We start from the raw sequence: 19421 nt of genomic DNA on the forward strand, positions 1-19421 counted from the left end.
TAAAGATAAAGAATCTTAAAAGCAGCTTCCTGCAAGGGAGCTCCCATAAGACTATTAAGCTGATTTCTCAACCGGAATATTTCAGGCCAGAAGAGATTGGCATAAAATATTCAAAGTGGTAAAAAGCAAGGACCTACAACCAAGACTACTTTACCCAAGGAAAGAAAGAGCTTCCCAGATAAGAAAAAGATAAAAGAGTCTGTTAGAACAAACAGGTATTACAAGAAATATTACAATGACTGCTTTATAAGAAGTGGAAGAAGAACAACAAAACAGAAAAAAACAACAAAAAAGAGGTACAGTTAAAAGAATAAAATGGCAGTAAGTACACCTATCAATGATCACTTTAATGTAAATGGCTAGACTGCTTCTATCAAAAGACATAGGGTAGGTAACCCTGGCCAGTGTTGCTATTGGTTGGAGGGTCATGGGCTCCACAAGGTCATGGGCTCAATTCCAGGTCAAGGCACATGCCTAGGTTGCGAGTTCAGAACCCAGTCCGGATACAACTGATACATGTTTCTGTCACATCGATGTTTCTCTTACACCAATGTTTCTCTTTCTCTGTCTCCCTCCCTTCCCCTCTCTCTAAAATCTGTAAACATGTCCTTGGGTGAAAATTAAAAAAAAAAAAAAAAAAAAAAAGACATATGGTAGCTGAATGGAAAAGAAAGCAAGACCCACATATATATGCTATCTACAAGAGAACCACCTCAGAAATAAAGATACACATACACTATAAGTAAAAGGATGGAAAAAAATATTCCATGAAAATGAAAAAAGATCTGAGGTACAAAGACTTATAACTGACAATAGTAAAGACAAAAAAGATAGCACATAATGACTAACAGGACAATCCAGCAAGAGGATGTAATTCTGGTAAACATTTATGCAGCCTATATAGGGATATCTAAGTATGTAAAGCAAATCTTGATGGGCATAAAAAAAAAGACTGACAGTAACACAGTCATAGTAGGGGATTTTACCATCCATTGACATCAATGGATAGATCTACCAGGCAGAAAATCAACAAGAAAACAGTGGCCCTAAATGACAAACTAGGTCAAATGAATTTAAATGATATTTTTTGAGAAATTCACCCCAAGGCAGCAAACTACACATTCTTTTCAAGTGCACATGGATCATGTTCTCGGACAAACCACATGTTAGGACACAAAGTAAAACTCAATAAATTTAAGAAGAGTAAAAACATATCAAGCTATCTTCTCTGGCTATAATAGGATGAAACTACAAATCAACCACAAGAAAAATAACTTAAAAAGACACAAAGTCATAGAGGCTGAATAACATGTTACTAAACAATGGGGTTTAACAAAGAAATCAAGTTACCTTGAAACAAATGATAATGAGACACACCAGCACAAATCTATGGGACACAGTGAAAGAAGTCCTAATGAAACAGGATAGTAAAAAGCCAGGTAAATTCCTGGGCAAGTAGAATGGGAAAACTGAGACATGTATATTAAACAAACATTTTCTCAAAATTACCTGGACTCATGTTGTAAATCTTTCCTACACAAAATAAAGAACCACACACTAAGGCTGGTCTGAGGCAGACCTACTCCCAGTGAGTGCCTATGCAGTAACAGCAAGAGGGAAATCCATAGCATTACAGGTCGACCTCAGAAAAAGAGAAAAATCTCAAATAAATAATCCAAATCTACAACTAAATGACCTGGTTTTTTTTTTAAAAAAAAAGGAAGACTTCCGCCAAGATGGAGGCATAGGTGGAGACGCCTTGCTTGCTCACACAACCAAGTTTAGAGACAACAAAATATTAGCAACAGAAAACACAGCCAGAACACAGAAAATTGAACTTTTCAGAAGTCTGATAACAATGAATTGTTCAGCCTGACTGGTAAGAGGGGCAAAGCCAGCAGCTGGCGGAGCGGGGTTGCACAGGAAAACTCAGTCAGACAGACTCATGCGCAGAACCCAGGCGTGGGGTTGCAAAGAGCAGACCCAGTGAGCGACCCAGGGAACAGGAGTGACCGGCAGACCCAGCAAGGATGCAAGGCAGCAGGTTGACTGTGGTGGCACATTCCTGTGCAGATAGACTGGCGAGGGAGTGGGCAGTGAGACCAGACCGAGTAGGACCCAGCAGCAGGAGGCAGCAGAGGGAGGCTGCCATTTCCCCACTCTGACTCCGCCCCACATACAGCGTCACAACTCAGTGACCTGAGTGGCCCTGCCCTGGTGAAAACCTAAGGCTCCGTTCCTCACCCAGTGGCAGGAAGTAGGAGAGGGGGACACCATTTCCCCCCTCTGACCCCGCCCCCACATACAGCATCACAACCCAGCAACCCGGCCCTGGTGGCCCCACCCCACCCCTAAGGCTCTGCTCCTCAGACTTAACGGGTGCGAACAGACTAAAAATGGCTCAAGAAGATCTCAAAGCCCCAGAGCCCATAACTCTAAGCAATGAAGAAATAGCAAAACTTTCAGATGCACAGTTCAAAACACTGGTGATCAGGATGCTCATAGAACTGGTTGATTTCAGTCACAAATTAGAGGAACATATGAAGGCTAAACTAATTGAAATGAAGGGAATTGCACAGGAAACCAATAGTGATGAACAGGAAACTGGGACTCAAATCAAGACAGTGAACCAGAAGGAAGGAAAAAATGACCAAACAAGAAAATATGAAGAAGCAAGAATTCAAAAAAATGAGGAGAGACTTAGGAACCTCCAGGACATTTTTAAACGCTCCAACATCCGAATTATAGGGGTACCAGAAGGGGGAAAGGAACAGCCACCAGTGCAAAACTTATTTGAACAAATAATAAAGGAGTACTTCCCCATTCTGACAAAGAAAATAGACTTCCAGGAAATCCAGGAAACTCAGAGAGTCCCAAAGAAGTTGAACCCAAGAAGGAACACACCAAGGCACATCATAATTACATTAGCCAAGACTAAAATGAAGGAGAGAATCCTAGAAGCAGCAAGAGATAAGGGGACAGTCACCTACAAAGGAGTTCCCATCAGACTGTCAGCTGATTTCTCAAAAGAGACCTTACAGGCAAGAAGGGGCTGGAAAGAAGTATTCCAAGTCATGAAATCCAAAGACCTACAACCAAGATTACTCTGTCCAGCAAAACTTTCATTTAGAATGGAAGGGCAGATAAAACGCTTCTCAGATAAGATCAAGTTCAAGGAGTTCATCATCACCAAGCCCTTATTATATGAAATGTTAAAGGGACTTACCTAAGAAAAAGAAGATAAAAAAGATGAACAGTGAAAGGGCAGCAAACTCACAGTTATTAACAACCACACCTAAAACAAAAGCAAACAAAGAGGACAGCTAGATCAGAAGCGGAAACACAGAAATGAAGATCTCATGGAGGGTTAGCAACAGGAGAGTGGGAGAAGGAGAAGGGGGGAGAAGGTACAGAAAATAAGTAGCATAGATGGTAGGTAGAAAATAGGGGCGGGGCAAGAATACTATGAGAAATATAGAATCTAAAGAACTTGAGACACATGGTCATAAACTAAAGGGGGTAATGGTGGGGGTGGGGAGATGCACGGTGGAGGGGAATGAAGGGGGGAATAGAACAAATGTAATGGCATAATCAATAAAATAAAAATAAAAAAATTTTTTAAATAAAAAATTTTAAAAAGAAAGGAAAAAATACATAGCAAGCCCAAAGTGGGCAGAAGGAAGGAAATAATAAAGATCAAAGCGGAAATACAAAATAGAGCAGAAAAATAGAAGAAAAAAAATAAATGCACCCAAAAGCCGGTTCTTAGAAAAGATAAACAAGACCAATAAATATTTAACCAGACTCATCAAGGAGAAAAAAAAAAAAGGTAATTAACAACTAATAGCAAATATAAAGAATTATAAGAGAATATTATAAACAAGTATATGCCAACAAATTGGACTATCTGGAAAAAACAGATAAATTTCTAGAAACACACCGTGTTCCAAAACTGAATCAGGAAGAATCAGAGAATCTAAACAGACGATAACTACTATAATTGAAGCAGTAATCAAAAAACTCCCAGTACATAAGTCTTGGACTGCATTGCTTCACAGGTGAATTTTACCAAACATTCAGAGAAAAACTAATACCTCTCCCTCTCAATTTCAAAATTTTTCAATTGAAGGAAAACTTCCAAGCTTATTTGATGAGGCCAGCATTATCCTAATTCCAAAACCAGATAAAGACACAACAAAAAGAGAAAAGTATAGGCTAAGACTACTAATGAACTTAGGTGCTAAAATCCTCAAATGTTAGCAAACCAAGTGCAGCAATACATTTAAAAAATCACATACCATAATCAAGTGGGATTTATTCCATGGATGCAATATTGGTACCAAATCCACAAATTAATAACATGATCTATATCACATAAACAAAATGAAAACCAAAAATCACATGATCCTATCAACAGATGATGAAAATACATTTGATAAACTCCAACCCCCCCCCTTTATGCTATAAACTCTCAGCAAAGTGGGAACAGAGGAACATACCTCAACATAATAAAGGCCATATATGACAAATCCACAATCAATGTCAAACTCAATGAGCAAATATTAAAAGTATTTCCCTTAAGATCAGGACAAGACAGAAATGTCCACTTTTACCACTCCTATTAAACTTAGTACTAAAAGTCTTAGCCACAGCAATCATACAAAAAGAAGAAATAAAAGGCATAGAAATCAGAAGGAAGTAAAACTCATTATTTGCAAATGAAATGATACTATACATAAAAAAACCTAAAGACCACAAAAAACCTACTTAGACCTAATAAATGAAATGGCAAAGCAGAAGGATACAAAGTCAATACTCAAAAAATAAAACCATTTTTACACATCAATAATGAACTATCAGAAAGAAAGGCTAAGTAAACAATCCCACTTACCATCGCAACAAAAAAATAAGGTACCTACGAATAAATTTAACCAAGGAGGTAAAACACCTGTACTCAGAAAACTACAGAAACTCAAAAAATTGAACAAGATACAAGCTTATAAGATATAAGCTTCCACTTTCTGGAAGCATATACCGTGTTTATGAATTGGAATAACTAATATAAAAATATCTACACTATCAAAGGACATATATAGATTCAATGCAATCCCTACTAAAATAGCAATGGCATTATTTCACAGATCTAGAACAAATATCCACAAATTTATATGAAACCAAATAACATCCCAAAGAACCTCAGCAATCTTGAGAAAGTTGAAGGTATCACAACACCTGATATCAAACTATGCTACAATGCCATTATAATCAAAACAGCTTGGTCCTGATAAAAGAACAGGCATATAGATCAAAGGAACAGAACAAAGAACCCAGAAATCAACCTATACCTATATGGTCGATTAACATTTGACAAAGGAGGCAAGACAGTACAATGGAGTCTTTAGGTAGTCTCTTCAATAAATGGTGTTGGAAAAATTGGACAAGTACATGCAAAAAAAAAAAAAGAAACTAGACCATCAACTTCTACCATCCAGAAAAATACACTGGATAAAAGACTTAAATGTAGGTCATAAACCACAAAAAATCATGTAAGAAAACACAAGTAATTAAAATCTCAGGCATCACTAATAACATTATTTTTTCCAATTTGTTTCCTAGGACATGTGAAACAAAAAATATATATACAAATGGGACCACATCAAACTAAAAAGCCTGTGCTCAGGAAAAGAAATGTCAACGAAATTTTTTTAAAAAGCTACTGTATGGAATAACATATTTGCTAATTATTCACCTGATTAAAAAATATGAAGCCATATGTTCATAGCAGCATTATTTACAATAGCCAAAATCTAAAAATAGTCCAAGTACACATCAGTAGATGAGTGGATAAAAAAGCTGTAGTACATTCCACAACAGAATATTACACAGCCATTTAAAAAAAGAAGGAATTTGTACCTTTTGCAATAGCGAAACAAGCCAGTCAGAGAGAGACAAATACCAAATGATCTCACTTGTATGTGGAATCTAATGAACAATTTAAACTTATGAACAAAATAGAAACAGGCATGGATACATGGAACAGACTGACAGCTGGAAGAGGGAAGGAGTGTTGGGGGAGAGAGGCTCGATGAAAGAAGGTGAAAGGACTAGCCAAAGAACATACATGCATAACCCACAGACACAGACAACATCATGGTCATGGCCATAAGAAAAGGGAGCCGGGGGCAGGGTGGAGATGGGCAAAAGCTAGGGGATGGGGATGAAGACATCTAAAATAGTGTCAACAATAAAAATAAATAAAAAACATAACACATCACATGTAAGTTTACTTTAACACATAAGTGAACAAAACCTTAGACTAATGGATAAAAGTACCCAAGTATGAGTATTCATTATTTGAACAATACTATATTTTAAAATATGGTAAACTGCAAATATTAAAATAAAAATAACAGTTGCTTCAAATTCAGAAAAAGACCTAACACCTCAGCATCTAAGAACAAAATCAATATGCACAGTAACAGCTTAGCCAGATTTTTACTATGGAATAAAGAGTCCAGAAACCCTCTTGTTCATAATTTATAAATCCAAATCTGAGCAGGCCACACCTGCAGGAAGTTATAAGTTTAGTTCTAAGTTTTTTTCTGAACTGCTCTGTCCAAAATTCAAAACTGAAAACAAGCTACTTTGATCTTAAAGGCTATTCAATGAAACATGGCTAGTCTACATCTTAAAATATATATACATATGAAATAATATGAACATATGTACATGTATGAACAATATGAAATAATATGTACAATTCTAAGGCATAACTACTAGTACTATACTACTTTTAAAAAGTCAAGTTGTAGAAACTTAATTTTTTTAAACAAACTTAAATTTTTAGGGTTTCAAGATCTTCCCATAATGTGTTCTAAATATATATCCCCCATTTTTCAGGTAATGATAAAAGATAGTATTAAAGATATCATCCAAAACAAGAATATACAAGTACTTTTTCTTAGCTATACTATTTCTAAAAACTATGAGAACTTTGATATTCTTTAATTTTTGTTTAGAATGATATTGCTCATTTTTGTGTGGAATTCTACCTAGCCATATTTCACACCTGGATTTATAAATTAAACTTGACTAACATTATTATCCTTGAAGATATACTATTCAATTAAGCCAGCAATAATCTTTTATAAAAAGTCAGAAAGCAGGAGAAATGAAGCAGCAATGAGACTATTGAGGCAAATTATTGTATTTGCAGTAGTATAACACACAAACAAAATATGGACAAATACACCACATAACAGCTTCTAAGATACACTATTCTGACAGAGCACCCATCCTCCTAACCCAGTCGACAATAAATTCTAAGGCTTCCAATCAAGACGGCAGCATAGGTAAATGTAGTACTGGCATCCTCCCACAACATCAAAATTCCAACTCCACTACAGAACAACCATCATTCAGAACCTCTTGAATGGAAGTCCTACAACTAAGAATATAAAACAGAAGCCACATACAAACTGGTAGGCAGAGCAGAGACACAGAATAGGCTGGTCCCACACCACATGTGGCTTTTAAAAACCAGGAGGAATATCTTGGTTGCGGAGGTCCTACCAGAGGAGTAAGGGGTTGCACCCCCACATAAGGCACCCAAACTCAGGGTTCCAGTGCCAGGAAGAGAAGTCCTTCTGTCAGCCTTCTGGCCGTAAAAAAAAAAAAAAAAAAAAAAAACAGTGGAGACTGTAGCTGAGACAGAGCACTGCTGGTTCTGAGGCGCTCCTCTTAAAGGGCCCACACAGGCACACTCAGACTCACTCCCTCTGAGCTCCAGCACTCGGGCAGCAGCTTGAAAGGCACCAGGGCCACACGGGGAGGAACTGAATTGTCTGGCATCAGCGCCAAGAGCTGGTTCTCCCAGACAGAAATGCTGGCAGATGCCACTGTTCCTTTTCTGAGCCCTCTCCCACACAGAACTGGCAGAGGGGTGCCATATCTGAGACACCATCAGCCTAACACTGTTAGCCCTGCCCTGGTGATTCCAAGACCCCGCCCAACCCAACTTGCTAGCCCACCCAAGCTATTTCCAGTGGCTTTTCCATACAAATGGTCCTTCTTGGCTCATGCTTAAGACTTTCCTACATTCCCAAAATAAGTATCATCTGGCTTCAGTGTGACCCTCATCTCTAAGTGGCCCCAGCCCCATGATAGCAGCAGCTGTTCTTGGTTAACAGACTGACCTCTCTTGGGCACCTCCAACACCAGGACAAGTAGCGGCCACCAGCAGAATGCTTTGTAGCTCAGACCAGGTGGCTCTGGGTAGAATGTGAGTGGTGACTAACATTGGCCTATACCTACCAAGAGGCCCCGGAACCAACATACCCAATGGAAAGTTTCAGACCACGTTCAAACCACCCTACCAGCTCCACAAGCAACACACTCAAGGGGCAGACTCAGCGGGAACCAGAGCCCCAGTGAAGTAAGTCCTGCTCTGTGCTTTTGGTCCCTGCATAGCTGATCCTCCATGGTGGTAGCAGCCAGTCTACAGCTGATCTACCTGGGATGTTAGAAATCCCTCCCACCACCCCGACTGGTATGAATCAGTTGACTGAATGCCAGCCTACGAACCAAAGGGTTGCCAGTTCAATTTCCAGTCTACGACACATGCCTGGGTTGCATGCCAGGTTCCCAGTAGAGGGAACACGTGTAGCAACCACATATTGATATTTATTTCTCTCCCTCTCTCTCCATATGTCTAAAATAAATAAATAAAATTTTCTTTAAAAAAAGAAAGTATAATGCATTAAGAAAAAAAGAAATCCCTCCCACTGACATGCCAACAGCAATCAAGGCTCAACTGCAAGAGGAAGGTGTACACAGCCCACACAAGAGGCATACCTAAAATGCCCTGCTCAGGTAAACAGGGAGGCTGTAACACTGGACCCTACAGAACAACTACTACATTCAGCCACTCTACCAAGATAGAGAGGTGTAGCAGCTCTACCTAATACATAAGAACAAACACAGGGAGGATGCCAAAAAATAAGGAGACAAAGAAACATGCCCCAAATAAAAGAACAGAACAAAAGTTTAGAAAGAGAACTAAATGGGGACAAGCAATCTACCAGATGCAGAGTTCAAAACACTGGTTCGAAGTATGTTCAATGAACTTAAGGAAAAAGTAGACAAAATTAGAACCTCATCAGCATAAAAAAAGGGCATGAGCCCTGGCTGGTGTAGCTCAGTGGATTGAGCGAGAGCCTGGGAACCAAACAACCATGGTTTGATTTCCAGTCAGGGCACATGCCTGGGTTGCAGGCCAGTTCCCAGCAGGGGGACACATTTGAGGCAAACATACATTGATACTTCTCTCCCTCTCTCCTTCCTTTCCCCTCTAAAGATAGATAAATAAAATCTTTATTTAAAAAAAGGCATGAAAACCACAAAAAAAGAATCAGTCAGATATGAAGGATACAATAACTGAAAAGAAAAAACTTACAGGGAATCAACAGAATAGATGAAGCCAAGGATCAAAACATTAATTTGGAATATAAAGAAGCAAAAAACACCCAGTCAAAACAACAAGAAAAAGAATCAAAAAAAAAAAAATGAGAATAGTGTAAGGAACTTTTTGGACAACTCCAAAAATACCAACATTCCCACCATGGGGGTGCCAGAAGGAGAAGAGAACAAGCAAGAAATTAAAAATCCACTTGAGAAAGTGACAGAATACCTCCCTAATCTGGTGAAGGAAATACAACATACAAGTCCAAGAAGGGCAGAGAGTCCCAAACAAGATAAACCCAAAGAGGCACAAACCAAAACACATCATAGTTAAAATGCCAAAAGTTAAAGACAATCTTAAAAGAAGAGAAAGCAGTTAGTTTCCTACAAGGGAACTCCCATAACACTCATCTGACTTCTCAACAGAAACTTTGCAAGCCTGAAGGCACTAGCAAAAAATATTTAAAGTGATAAAGGTAAGAAATTTAAGGACATATAAGGAGCTTCCAAGACAAAAAAAAAGCCATTGGTGAACTAAAGAAGTTCACCATTACCAAACCAGTATTACATGAAATGTTAAAGGGTCTTCTTTAAGTAAAAGAAGAAGAAAACATATTAAAAAATATGAACTATAAAATGGCAATAAATATATATCAACAATTAAATTAAAAAAAACAAAATTAATGAACAAGAAGAACAGAAAGAGACTCACAGATACAAAGAACATTTTGATGGTTGCCCAACAGATACAAAAGAGGATTGGGGGGATGGGTGAAAAAGGTGAAGGGGTTAAGAAGTACAAACTGATAGTCACAGAATAACCATGAAGATATAAAGTACAGCATAAGGAATACAGTCTATAATATTGTAATAACTATGTATTGTATCAAATGGATACAAGATTTATTGAGTTATATAAGGTTTGGTCATTTGGGTATACACCTGAAACTAGTAAAATATGGTATGACAACTATAATTTTAAAAAGCAAAAAATACATATTAAAACAGCCTGAATAACAATGTGAATGTACTTAATGCCACAGAACTGTACACTTAAAATGCTTAAATGGTAAATTTAGTGATTATATTTTTACAACAATTTTTCAAACTTTAAAAATATGCTGAGCCTAAACTATCTATTTTACAAAAAGTAGACCGCCAAAACTCACATCTGCATATTTTCAGTATATCATGTTGTGTTTACGACAGAGATCTGAGCAGATCACTGGGGAGATATAGGGAGGGGCTGTAGGAGTTTTTTGCTGAGGCAATGGTAAACAGTCTAGGATGGGACTGGCTGCCTCTGGCCCTCGGCTCCTTTCCTTGAGGATGCCTAGGTGATAGAATTTCCCAGTGGATGGTATTTTGAATGGGAAGGAACTCGGCCCACTGCAGGGTCAGGATGGCCTGGTAGAGGGTGGCAGTATTATTCTTCACTGAGTGTTCTAGAGGGAAAGACCTCTGAGGCAGAAGCCTGCCACTGTTCCAAAATTGTGCAGCTTTTGTATCCTATATTGTTTCTTTATAAACTAACCGAATAGAAGATAAAAACAAACAAGTAGAATGATAGGAGAACCCAGGTGTTAGAGTTTAGCCTTAACTGATAGGTTTAAGTGGTCAAAGCTGTGACTTGATAGGCTTAAGTGACTGCTTTTGTGAATAAAGACTCCTTTCCTTTAGCACTAAACCTTTGCCTCTGGAATTTTTGTCTAGAGTGTGACAGCCAGCTGCAGGATGCCAAGTGCTGTTTGGTAACAATTACACTTCCCATTTATACATATATGATGAAATAATTGAGCATTCTCACCCAAAATTTCATTGTGAAATGAGTTTTCTTTTTACACTCTGATAAGTACTATGTACAGTTAGAAGTGAAAAGACAGTAAAGGATATTCACTGGTGAGATAGTGACAGAAGTTTTTTCATGAGCGTGTATTTCTCTGGCAGAAAAAAAAATCAAGAGTAGGCAAAAGAGGAAATAGTAAGAACAAATGAATGAATAAGTAAATGAGTAGGTGAGCATATATACACATACACATGTGCAAGGTATATACATCATTTTTAATCCAAAGGCACATAATACAAAAAAAGTTATTCTACATTCTCATAATCCAAATCCTATAGATCAATATAGTCTAAAATAAATTAAGTTTGAATTTAAGCTCTTACATAACCCTCGCCACATCCCTGGGTAAAAGCACAAGAAACAAACACCCTCCTCAACACTTGCTTTACATACAACTTTACATACAATTCCTAAGCATGACAGCAAAGGGGAGAGTCTAATTGTCAGAGAAGGGTAGAATGAAGGCTTCTTGACCAAGAACCCTAGACAACTCAGAATGCAACAGATCCAGCAATAGCACTAGTCAGATCAAACAGCTAAGAAAAGCTTCAAGATTCTAGCTGACTCCTAAAAACGATTATAAATATTCTGAAGACCAGGAATAAAATCACAAATTGGTCCTCCAGGAAAGGTACTGTCAAATTTCAGAAGTTGTTTATCCTGAGCAGAGTTGACTAAAGAATTCATGACTTTCCCAATGCTTCCATAAACACAAAAACAGTGACAGGCTCTAAGTATCTTTCATGAGCAGTTAATTCTGCCACGCTAGGAAATGGGCATAAGCAGCGAATAATCCCCTTCCTACAAGCTTATTGAGGCAGAGGAGATAAGGGGTAGTACACAGAAGAAAACTGCATAAATTTTATTTCTTCTAGGTTACTAGAATTACATCCACACAGACACACTAATATATACACATATTTAGAAATAAAAGTTTAAAGTATTTATACATTATATTCTAAGCCAGTTCTGAAAAGCATGTAAATTTTTTATTTTTAAATATTTATTCAGTAGTGAAAGCAAGACATGGTATTCACACTGCAATGTTAGCCTAGGATTCAAATGGTTCAATTACTGAATAATCATTTCAAGTTTTAATAGCTTCCTAAATATAGCCTATTCAACAGGTAAATTTCTGCCCCAAGTTTGGTATAATACAGATTACATAAATGTTCTGTGAAAACTGTAATGCTAGTTAGTAGCCAATAAAACATATTAATTCTTGAAGAAATTATCTTTATAAGCATTTTGCTACCCAAAATATTTACTAGATAAGTAAGTTATGTTAGGTTAATGTAACATAAGAATGCTTACCTTGACACCGTGGCCCACATCATCCAAAACTGTATAGTCAATAGGTTTCCGAATATACCTTACAGGTCGCTCCATATTTGCAGGTGCTATTATCTTGTGAGTTCTTGATGTATTCTTGTTTGTTGTCAAAATACCAATCTCTCTTCGAGCCACTTTCTCTTTATGAATGTCCACCGTCTATATTTTAATATAAACAATGTAAGAAATTATCAGGCATAGTAAATAATGATGTCCATATACAATGGATTATATATAGATTTGACCATGTGACTGTACTGCATGTCTATTTTCCAGTGAATACTATATCTTTCCTTTCAAAATTAAGCAAATCAATATCCTCAAGTCTCAAAACAGGGAATATCTTAAGAGTAATTAAAAGTAGAAACTAGCCCTGGCTGGTGGGGCTCAGTGGTTGAGCGCTGGCCTGCGAACCAAAGGGTCACTGGTTCAACTCCCAGTTAGGGCACATGCCTGGATTGTGGACCAAGTCCCCAGTAATGGGCACATGAGAGGCAACCACACGTTGATGTTTCTCTCCCCCTCTTTCTCCCTCCCTTCCCCTCTCTAAAAAATAAATATTTTTTGCCCTGGCTGGTGTACCTCAGTGGATTGAGCGTGGGCCTGCGAACCACCCGAACGCGGTTCGATTCCCAGTCAGGGCACATGCCTGGGTTGCAGGTCAGTTCCCAGCAGGGGACTCACGAGAGGCAACCATACATTGATATTTCTCTCCCTCTCTCCTTCCTTTCATCTCTAAAAATAAATAAATAAAATCTTTATTTTAAAAATAAATAAATAAATAATTTTTAAAGTAGAAACTAAATTAATATATTTGATCCCAAAGCAATTTTTTCCCCTAAAGATTTGGTATTTGTGGGAAGGGCGGGGGATCACGCTCTAAGTAGCTTACACTTTATGGATTGAGAATGCAGACCAGAAAATAAAAAATCAATAATTAGAACACAATGAGATTAAGTGCAATAGTGACCCACGCACAGTTATTAGAAATTAAAGGTGTTCAGAGCAAGATACCAAACTAGACTGAGATGGGTTCACATAAAGACTTTATAGAGTGGGTAGAGGTTTTTATTTCTTTTTTAAAGATTTATTTATTTACTTACTTACTTACTTATTTATTTATAAACAGAAGAGAAAGGGAAGGGGGGGAAGGGAGTTAAATATCAAGGTGTGGTTGCTCTCGCATGCCCCCTACTAAGGACCTGGCCCACAACCCAGACGTGTGCCCTAGGCTAGGACTGGAACCATCAACCCTTTGGCTGGGAGGCTGGTCCTAAATCCACTGAGCCACACCAGCCAGGGCTATAGAGGAGGTAGGTTTTTAAGAATGAATAGAAAAGGCAAATATGGAAATAATTCAAGGAAGAAAGACCTGCTTGTCACAGACAACAAACAGTATAAGAGAAAAGATAAGAGCACAGGTCACACAGCCTACCTAATACTAGCTTTTATGGCTTAAAATTTTTTTTAATTTACCTGATAACATTTAAGAACATGACAGTAGTTAGCACACAAGATGCAATTACAAAACTGCTCAACAATTTAAACTGTGCCCTAATAGTAATGGGGAACCAATAACAAATTTAAATTGAATGACATAATCAGACCTGTCTATCCTCTGGCACGGGCGTCAAGGATAGACAGAACAAGCCAGGGAGACCAGCTAGGCAATGATGGTAGTCTAGGTGAAAAAGAGCAAGGATGTGAACTGAACTGAGGAAAGGGGGTAAAGGGTAGTGTCAGGAAAGAAAAAAGTTTCAATACTAATGCTCAGTTAAGATTCTATTTCATCAGAATTTTAAAAACTAATTGGGAAAGAACCTGTAATCAAAAATATTTTCCCAACTCCAAAACAAGATACAGAAGGACAACTCTCCTTGGGTATTTAGCACTTTTGCACATCTTGCAAAAGAAGATGCTTGATTCGTTTTACTCTGGATATTTACATACAAACAGTCTTAGAACATACAGTGTCACCCGGGAAAGAAAAATGCAGGTTTATTTCTTGTCCAGTATAATAAAGAGAATGTTATCCTCCAGGGCAAAGGTAAGAAAGGCCTACTGCCCTGTTACAAAAGATCTGGTCCCCAGAGCTAGGAGTTACTTTCTTTTAATACATCCAATCCAGAGTGTAGCATCACTCAGCTCTCTTTGCAGAATTCTATAAAAATTGGGTCTGGTTAACTGGCATAAATGCTGACACTCTGATTACTGCTACTGCCACAAATAATGAAGTCCAAGAGTCTTATGTGTATCCCATGAGATAGTCCCAATAGTATCCATGACATTGTGGCAGGCTAACTGGTGAGTTTGTAGGAAGGGTGAAATCTCAAACCCTTCACAATTTTTGACAGTTTTGACAATGAGGATGAAATCTGACAGAGAAAAAGAATGAGAAACTAGTTAACAGAAACTGAGAGAAGTCCATGGGAACTGTAAGTCAATGTGTTCACCAACCTATATGGTCAACCAAGCAATGAATAAATGGTCCTCCATTTTATTACCTATAATGAGGCTGAACAGAGGGGGTAGTTTCAGGCCGAGGACCAGTAAGTAGGTTCAAAGACCCCAGTCTGAATAATGCCCCACTCACTGTCAAGTCTCTGTAGTTGCTCAGGTCTACCCTGTGAGCAACTAGTACTAAGATTTGTCTGGTAGAGAGAGAACAGAGCACATAAACTTCTTTCCCCTACAAAGAACCATGTCTACACTGGCTGTGAACGGAGGAAAAGTGCAGCCGCTGTGATCAGAATCATAAGAATCTTTAGAATTTGGGCTAGTTTGGGAGATTTGGGGTAGGGCACATAGGCTTGTTAAAGAGAAAGGCAAGAGCTGTCTATCTTATTGCTCAGCCCCTCCTTCAGTCTATCTTGTCAATATTCAATCCACTGAATGAGTAAAAGGCATCAGTATTTTCTGGCAGTGGGTCTTGTCTACTATAGAAGAACTGTGGCCCCCTTGCAGAAATTTCTGAGACAAATTCGGTATACTGAAGTGGGTTGACCACGATGATGAAGGTAATTCACTGAAGAATGAGAAACTCACCCAAAGAAATCTAGATAATTCTTGCTATCAGCCCTGTCTGCCTTAGAAAGCTACCCTAAATCCTTATGTTGAAATCAAGTAAGAATTTAAGAAATGGCACTCTGACAATACAGCAACAAATAGCCAAGTTAGGTATATTCCTAAAAATAATTATACCACTGCAATCAAGCCCAAGTCAGCCAAAATGTACAAACCCATGGCTGCATCAGAAAGCAATGTGGCTGTAGATGTTGAATAAAGGTGTCCCCAAACAAAAATGGATGATGTCAGTAATAATGACCTTGCTGCAGAATACAAGACTTTAGGTAGACCAAAAACAACATGGGTTTATTTGGTTGATCAGCACTGGGCCACTTAACATGGAAGTCAATGTACCTTGTTTATTGGTGTAGAACAGCTCTCTCCCAACCCCTCCCTACATCCCAACCTAGCTGCTTTTAAGAGAAAGATGAATGGGGGTTTGGTGGCGCTCCCCCAGTCTCCAAAGGGAATAAAGGACCAAGCAAACCTGAGTATATTAGATCACTCTAGGGAGGGGAGGATCTCAGTATTTTACGGCTCTGTAAGATACGCACCTCTGGGTATTTATCAGAAAAAAAAATAAAACCTAATTCAAAAAAATATATACGCACCCCCCCCCATGTTCACTGAAGCACTATTTACAACAGCCAAGATATGGAAACAACCTAACTGTCCATCAAAAGATGAATGGATGAAGAAACACATACAATGGAATAGTATTCAGCCATAAAAAAAAATCTTGCCATGTGTAACACCACATATATGGACATTGAGGGCATTATGCTAAGCGAAGTAAGTCAGACAGAAAGACAAATACTGTGTGATATTACTTATATGCAGAACCTAAAAAAAACCAAATAACAACAAGGACAAAAATAAGCTCATAAACAGAGAGAACAGGTTGGTGGTTGCCAGAAAGGAAGGGCTGGTTGAAAGGGGTTAAGGGAGTCAAAAGGCAAAAACTTCGTTATAAAATAAGTAAATTATGAGGATATAATGTACAACAGAGCAATTATTAATTCAATAACACCATATGGCATATTTGAAAGGTGCTAAGAGGGTAAATTTTAAAAGTTCTCATCACAAGAAATTTTATAATTATATATGGAACAGATGTTAACTAGACTTATTGTGGTGATCACTTCACAATATATGCAAATATTAAATCATTATGTTGTACACCTGTAACTAACGCATGTTATATGTCTATTATTATACCTCTTAAAAAAAGAAAATACATACATACATAATAAAATCTGTTTCCTTCTACTTCCATTACTTTAATTCCAGTCAGTTTACTATAATCGCTCAACCTGGTTATTGCAACAGCAGTCTAATTGATCCATCTGCACCCAGTCTAGGCTCTTTCAACCTGATCATCATTGTGTAACCATGGTGATCTCTAGAAAAACAGTTCAAAAGTATATGCACCCCTACGTTCACTGCAGCATTATTCACAGAGCCCAAGACATGAAAACAACAGCAGTGTCCTTCAACAGATGATCAGGTAAAGATGTGATCCATACATACAATGGAATACTACTCAAGCATAAAAGATGAAATACTGTCATTTGTGACAACATGGATGAACGCTGAGAATAAAATTGTAAGTGAAGTCAGCCTTAAATTTTTCTTTAAGAAAAATTAAGAACCATATGATTTTACTCATATGTGTGATATAAAACTGAAAACAAAAACAAACAAATAGGAAAAACAAACAAAAACTCACAGGCACAGAAAACAGTATGGTAGTTACCAGAGGATAGTAATGGTTAAAAGGGGTCATATATATGGTGATGAAAGAAGATTTGACTTTCGATTGTGGAAACAATGCTAGATGGACATAAAATATCCTGGAATTATACACTTGAAACTCATATAATCTTTTTAACTGATGTTGAAGCAAGAGATAGGAAGGAAGAAACTCAGGAGGTGCCCCAGGGCTAAGATAAAGGACATCCATACAGGACACAGACCCTGTTCTAAGATCAGTTGTCCCCAATTTCTGGAAAAGTGCTGAATCATGGTGACTCATGAATGCACCTGTGCAGAAAATGGTACATGACCCCTGCTTCATTATAATGTTGTTATAATAAATTAACACTGTGTGACCTCCTTCTCTGGTGGCCAATCAAGGAAAATCATGGGAGACCACATAAACAGCAGCTTTAAAGTAATATAACTACTTGTACATATGTAATGAAAGCCCACCAAAACTAGCCAGGAATGATCCACCCTGTAAGAATAGAATCCCTCCAGCCCCAGAGGTCAATCTCTGCCTGGAGTAGGCCTGCTCCCATGTTCTGTGGAGTGTACTCGCTTAATAAATCTGCTCTCTCTCTTTCTGCTATAAATTGTGTTTGGTTCAATTCTTTGTCCACAATCACCAAGAACCTGGTTACCTGTGTCTACCTGTGACAATGTTACCCCAATAAATTTAATTTTTTAAAAAAACAGTATACTTGAGAAAACAAAATGAAAACAATTTAGACATCTCAACTGCTTAAATCCATTTAAAAGAACATCCCACATGGTTCTCAGTCTTCACAGTAAAAGAAACTCAAAATGGCTGAAGTTTGTTCCATATTCTTCTCATCTATCACTGTGTCCACAATTATCCTTAAAAGTCACCTTTTTTCACCCTTTCTACTTCCCTCACACATTGCAGAACTATTCAGGGCACTATCTCAAATTACTTGAAAATTTTTCTCTGAGTGTACTCCCTCTCCAGTCTCCCAATTAGGAATCATGAAAGTCCAAATCACAATCCATCCGGCAATGCACAACTCTCTATATGGCAGAGTATGAATAAAGCAGGTAGGAGGAGGGGAACAAGCTTGGAACATTTGTATAACCATAGTATGCATATGTTCACCAAGACAAAGTTAATGTTCTCAGGGAGACAATTCCTTCACATACTTCAATTCCCTTTCACACTTTCTTCTTCATCTTTAAATTGCAAAAGAAGCAGTTTAATATAAAGAAAATTAATTTTCAATTCTAATGTACTGGAAATAGAATTTAAGAATTACCAGTGAGACGGACTAGAAGGCCCAAGTGATTACCCTGTAGCAACCCCTGGACCTACAAAGCACAGCTGAAAGAAAACCACTGGTTACACACACACACACACACACACACACACACACACACACACACGCGATATCAGAAAACCTAGGCACTTTCACTTACTAGTCGTAAGGTTTTATACAAGCTTTTCAACTAAGATTTTGTTTTACTTTTAAAAAATGGGGATAGGATACTATTAAAACCCATAATATTGCTTGATACTAAAGTATAAAAATATTAACCAAGTCTGAATCTTATTTCAAACTATCTGATCTCCAACCCACTATTAAGGTAAAATCTTTCTCAATGTTAAAACAAAAACATGGACACATCACACCGTGCATTACAAATATAATGAATGCTGCCCTGACTGGTGTGGCTCAATTGGTTGAGTATCTTCCCACAAAGTTGAAAGGTTACCAGTTTGATTCCCAATCAGGGCACATGCCTACGCTGTGAGTTCAGCACTAGTCAGCGGATACAAGAGGCAGCAACTGCTCTTTCTCTTCTTCTTTCTCCCTCCTTTCTCTCTCTCTAAAAAATAAATACAGTTTTAAAACAATGACTTTAAAAAAGAAAGAAAAAAAATCAATGTGGTCATGACCATGTGGCTCAGCTGGTTGGGGAATCATTCTATACTGGGACAGGT

At 37.9% G+C, this 19421-nt stretch overlaps 1 protein-coding gene across 10 annotated transcripts in view; it reads right to left on the reverse strand.

Moving 5' to 3' along the window:
* The window catches only part of ABI1 (abl interactor 1), a 122116-nt gene that overhangs the window by 23749 nt on the left and 78946 nt on the right, over positions 1–19421 (reverse strand). For all 10 annotated transcript variants that reach the window (XM_037146326.2, XM_053654785.1, XM_037146327.2 and 7 more), the window contains exon 3: positions 12620–12796. In XM_037146326.2, the coding sequence (XP_037002221.2) occupies positions 12620–12796 (177 nt within the window). The remainder of the gene's footprint in view (positions 1–12619; positions 12797–19421) is intronic.

The sequence above is a fragment of the Artibeus jamaicensis genome, unplaced genomic scaffold (genome assembly GCF_021234435.1).
Source record: "Artibeus jamaicensis isolate MK-2021 breed Jamaican fruit bat unplaced genomic scaffold, CSHL_Jam_final contig_867, whole genome shotgun sequence".
In the NCBI taxonomy this organism is placed as follows: domain Eukaryota; kingdom Metazoa; phylum Chordata; class Mammalia; order Chiroptera; family Phyllostomidae; genus Artibeus; species Artibeus jamaicensis.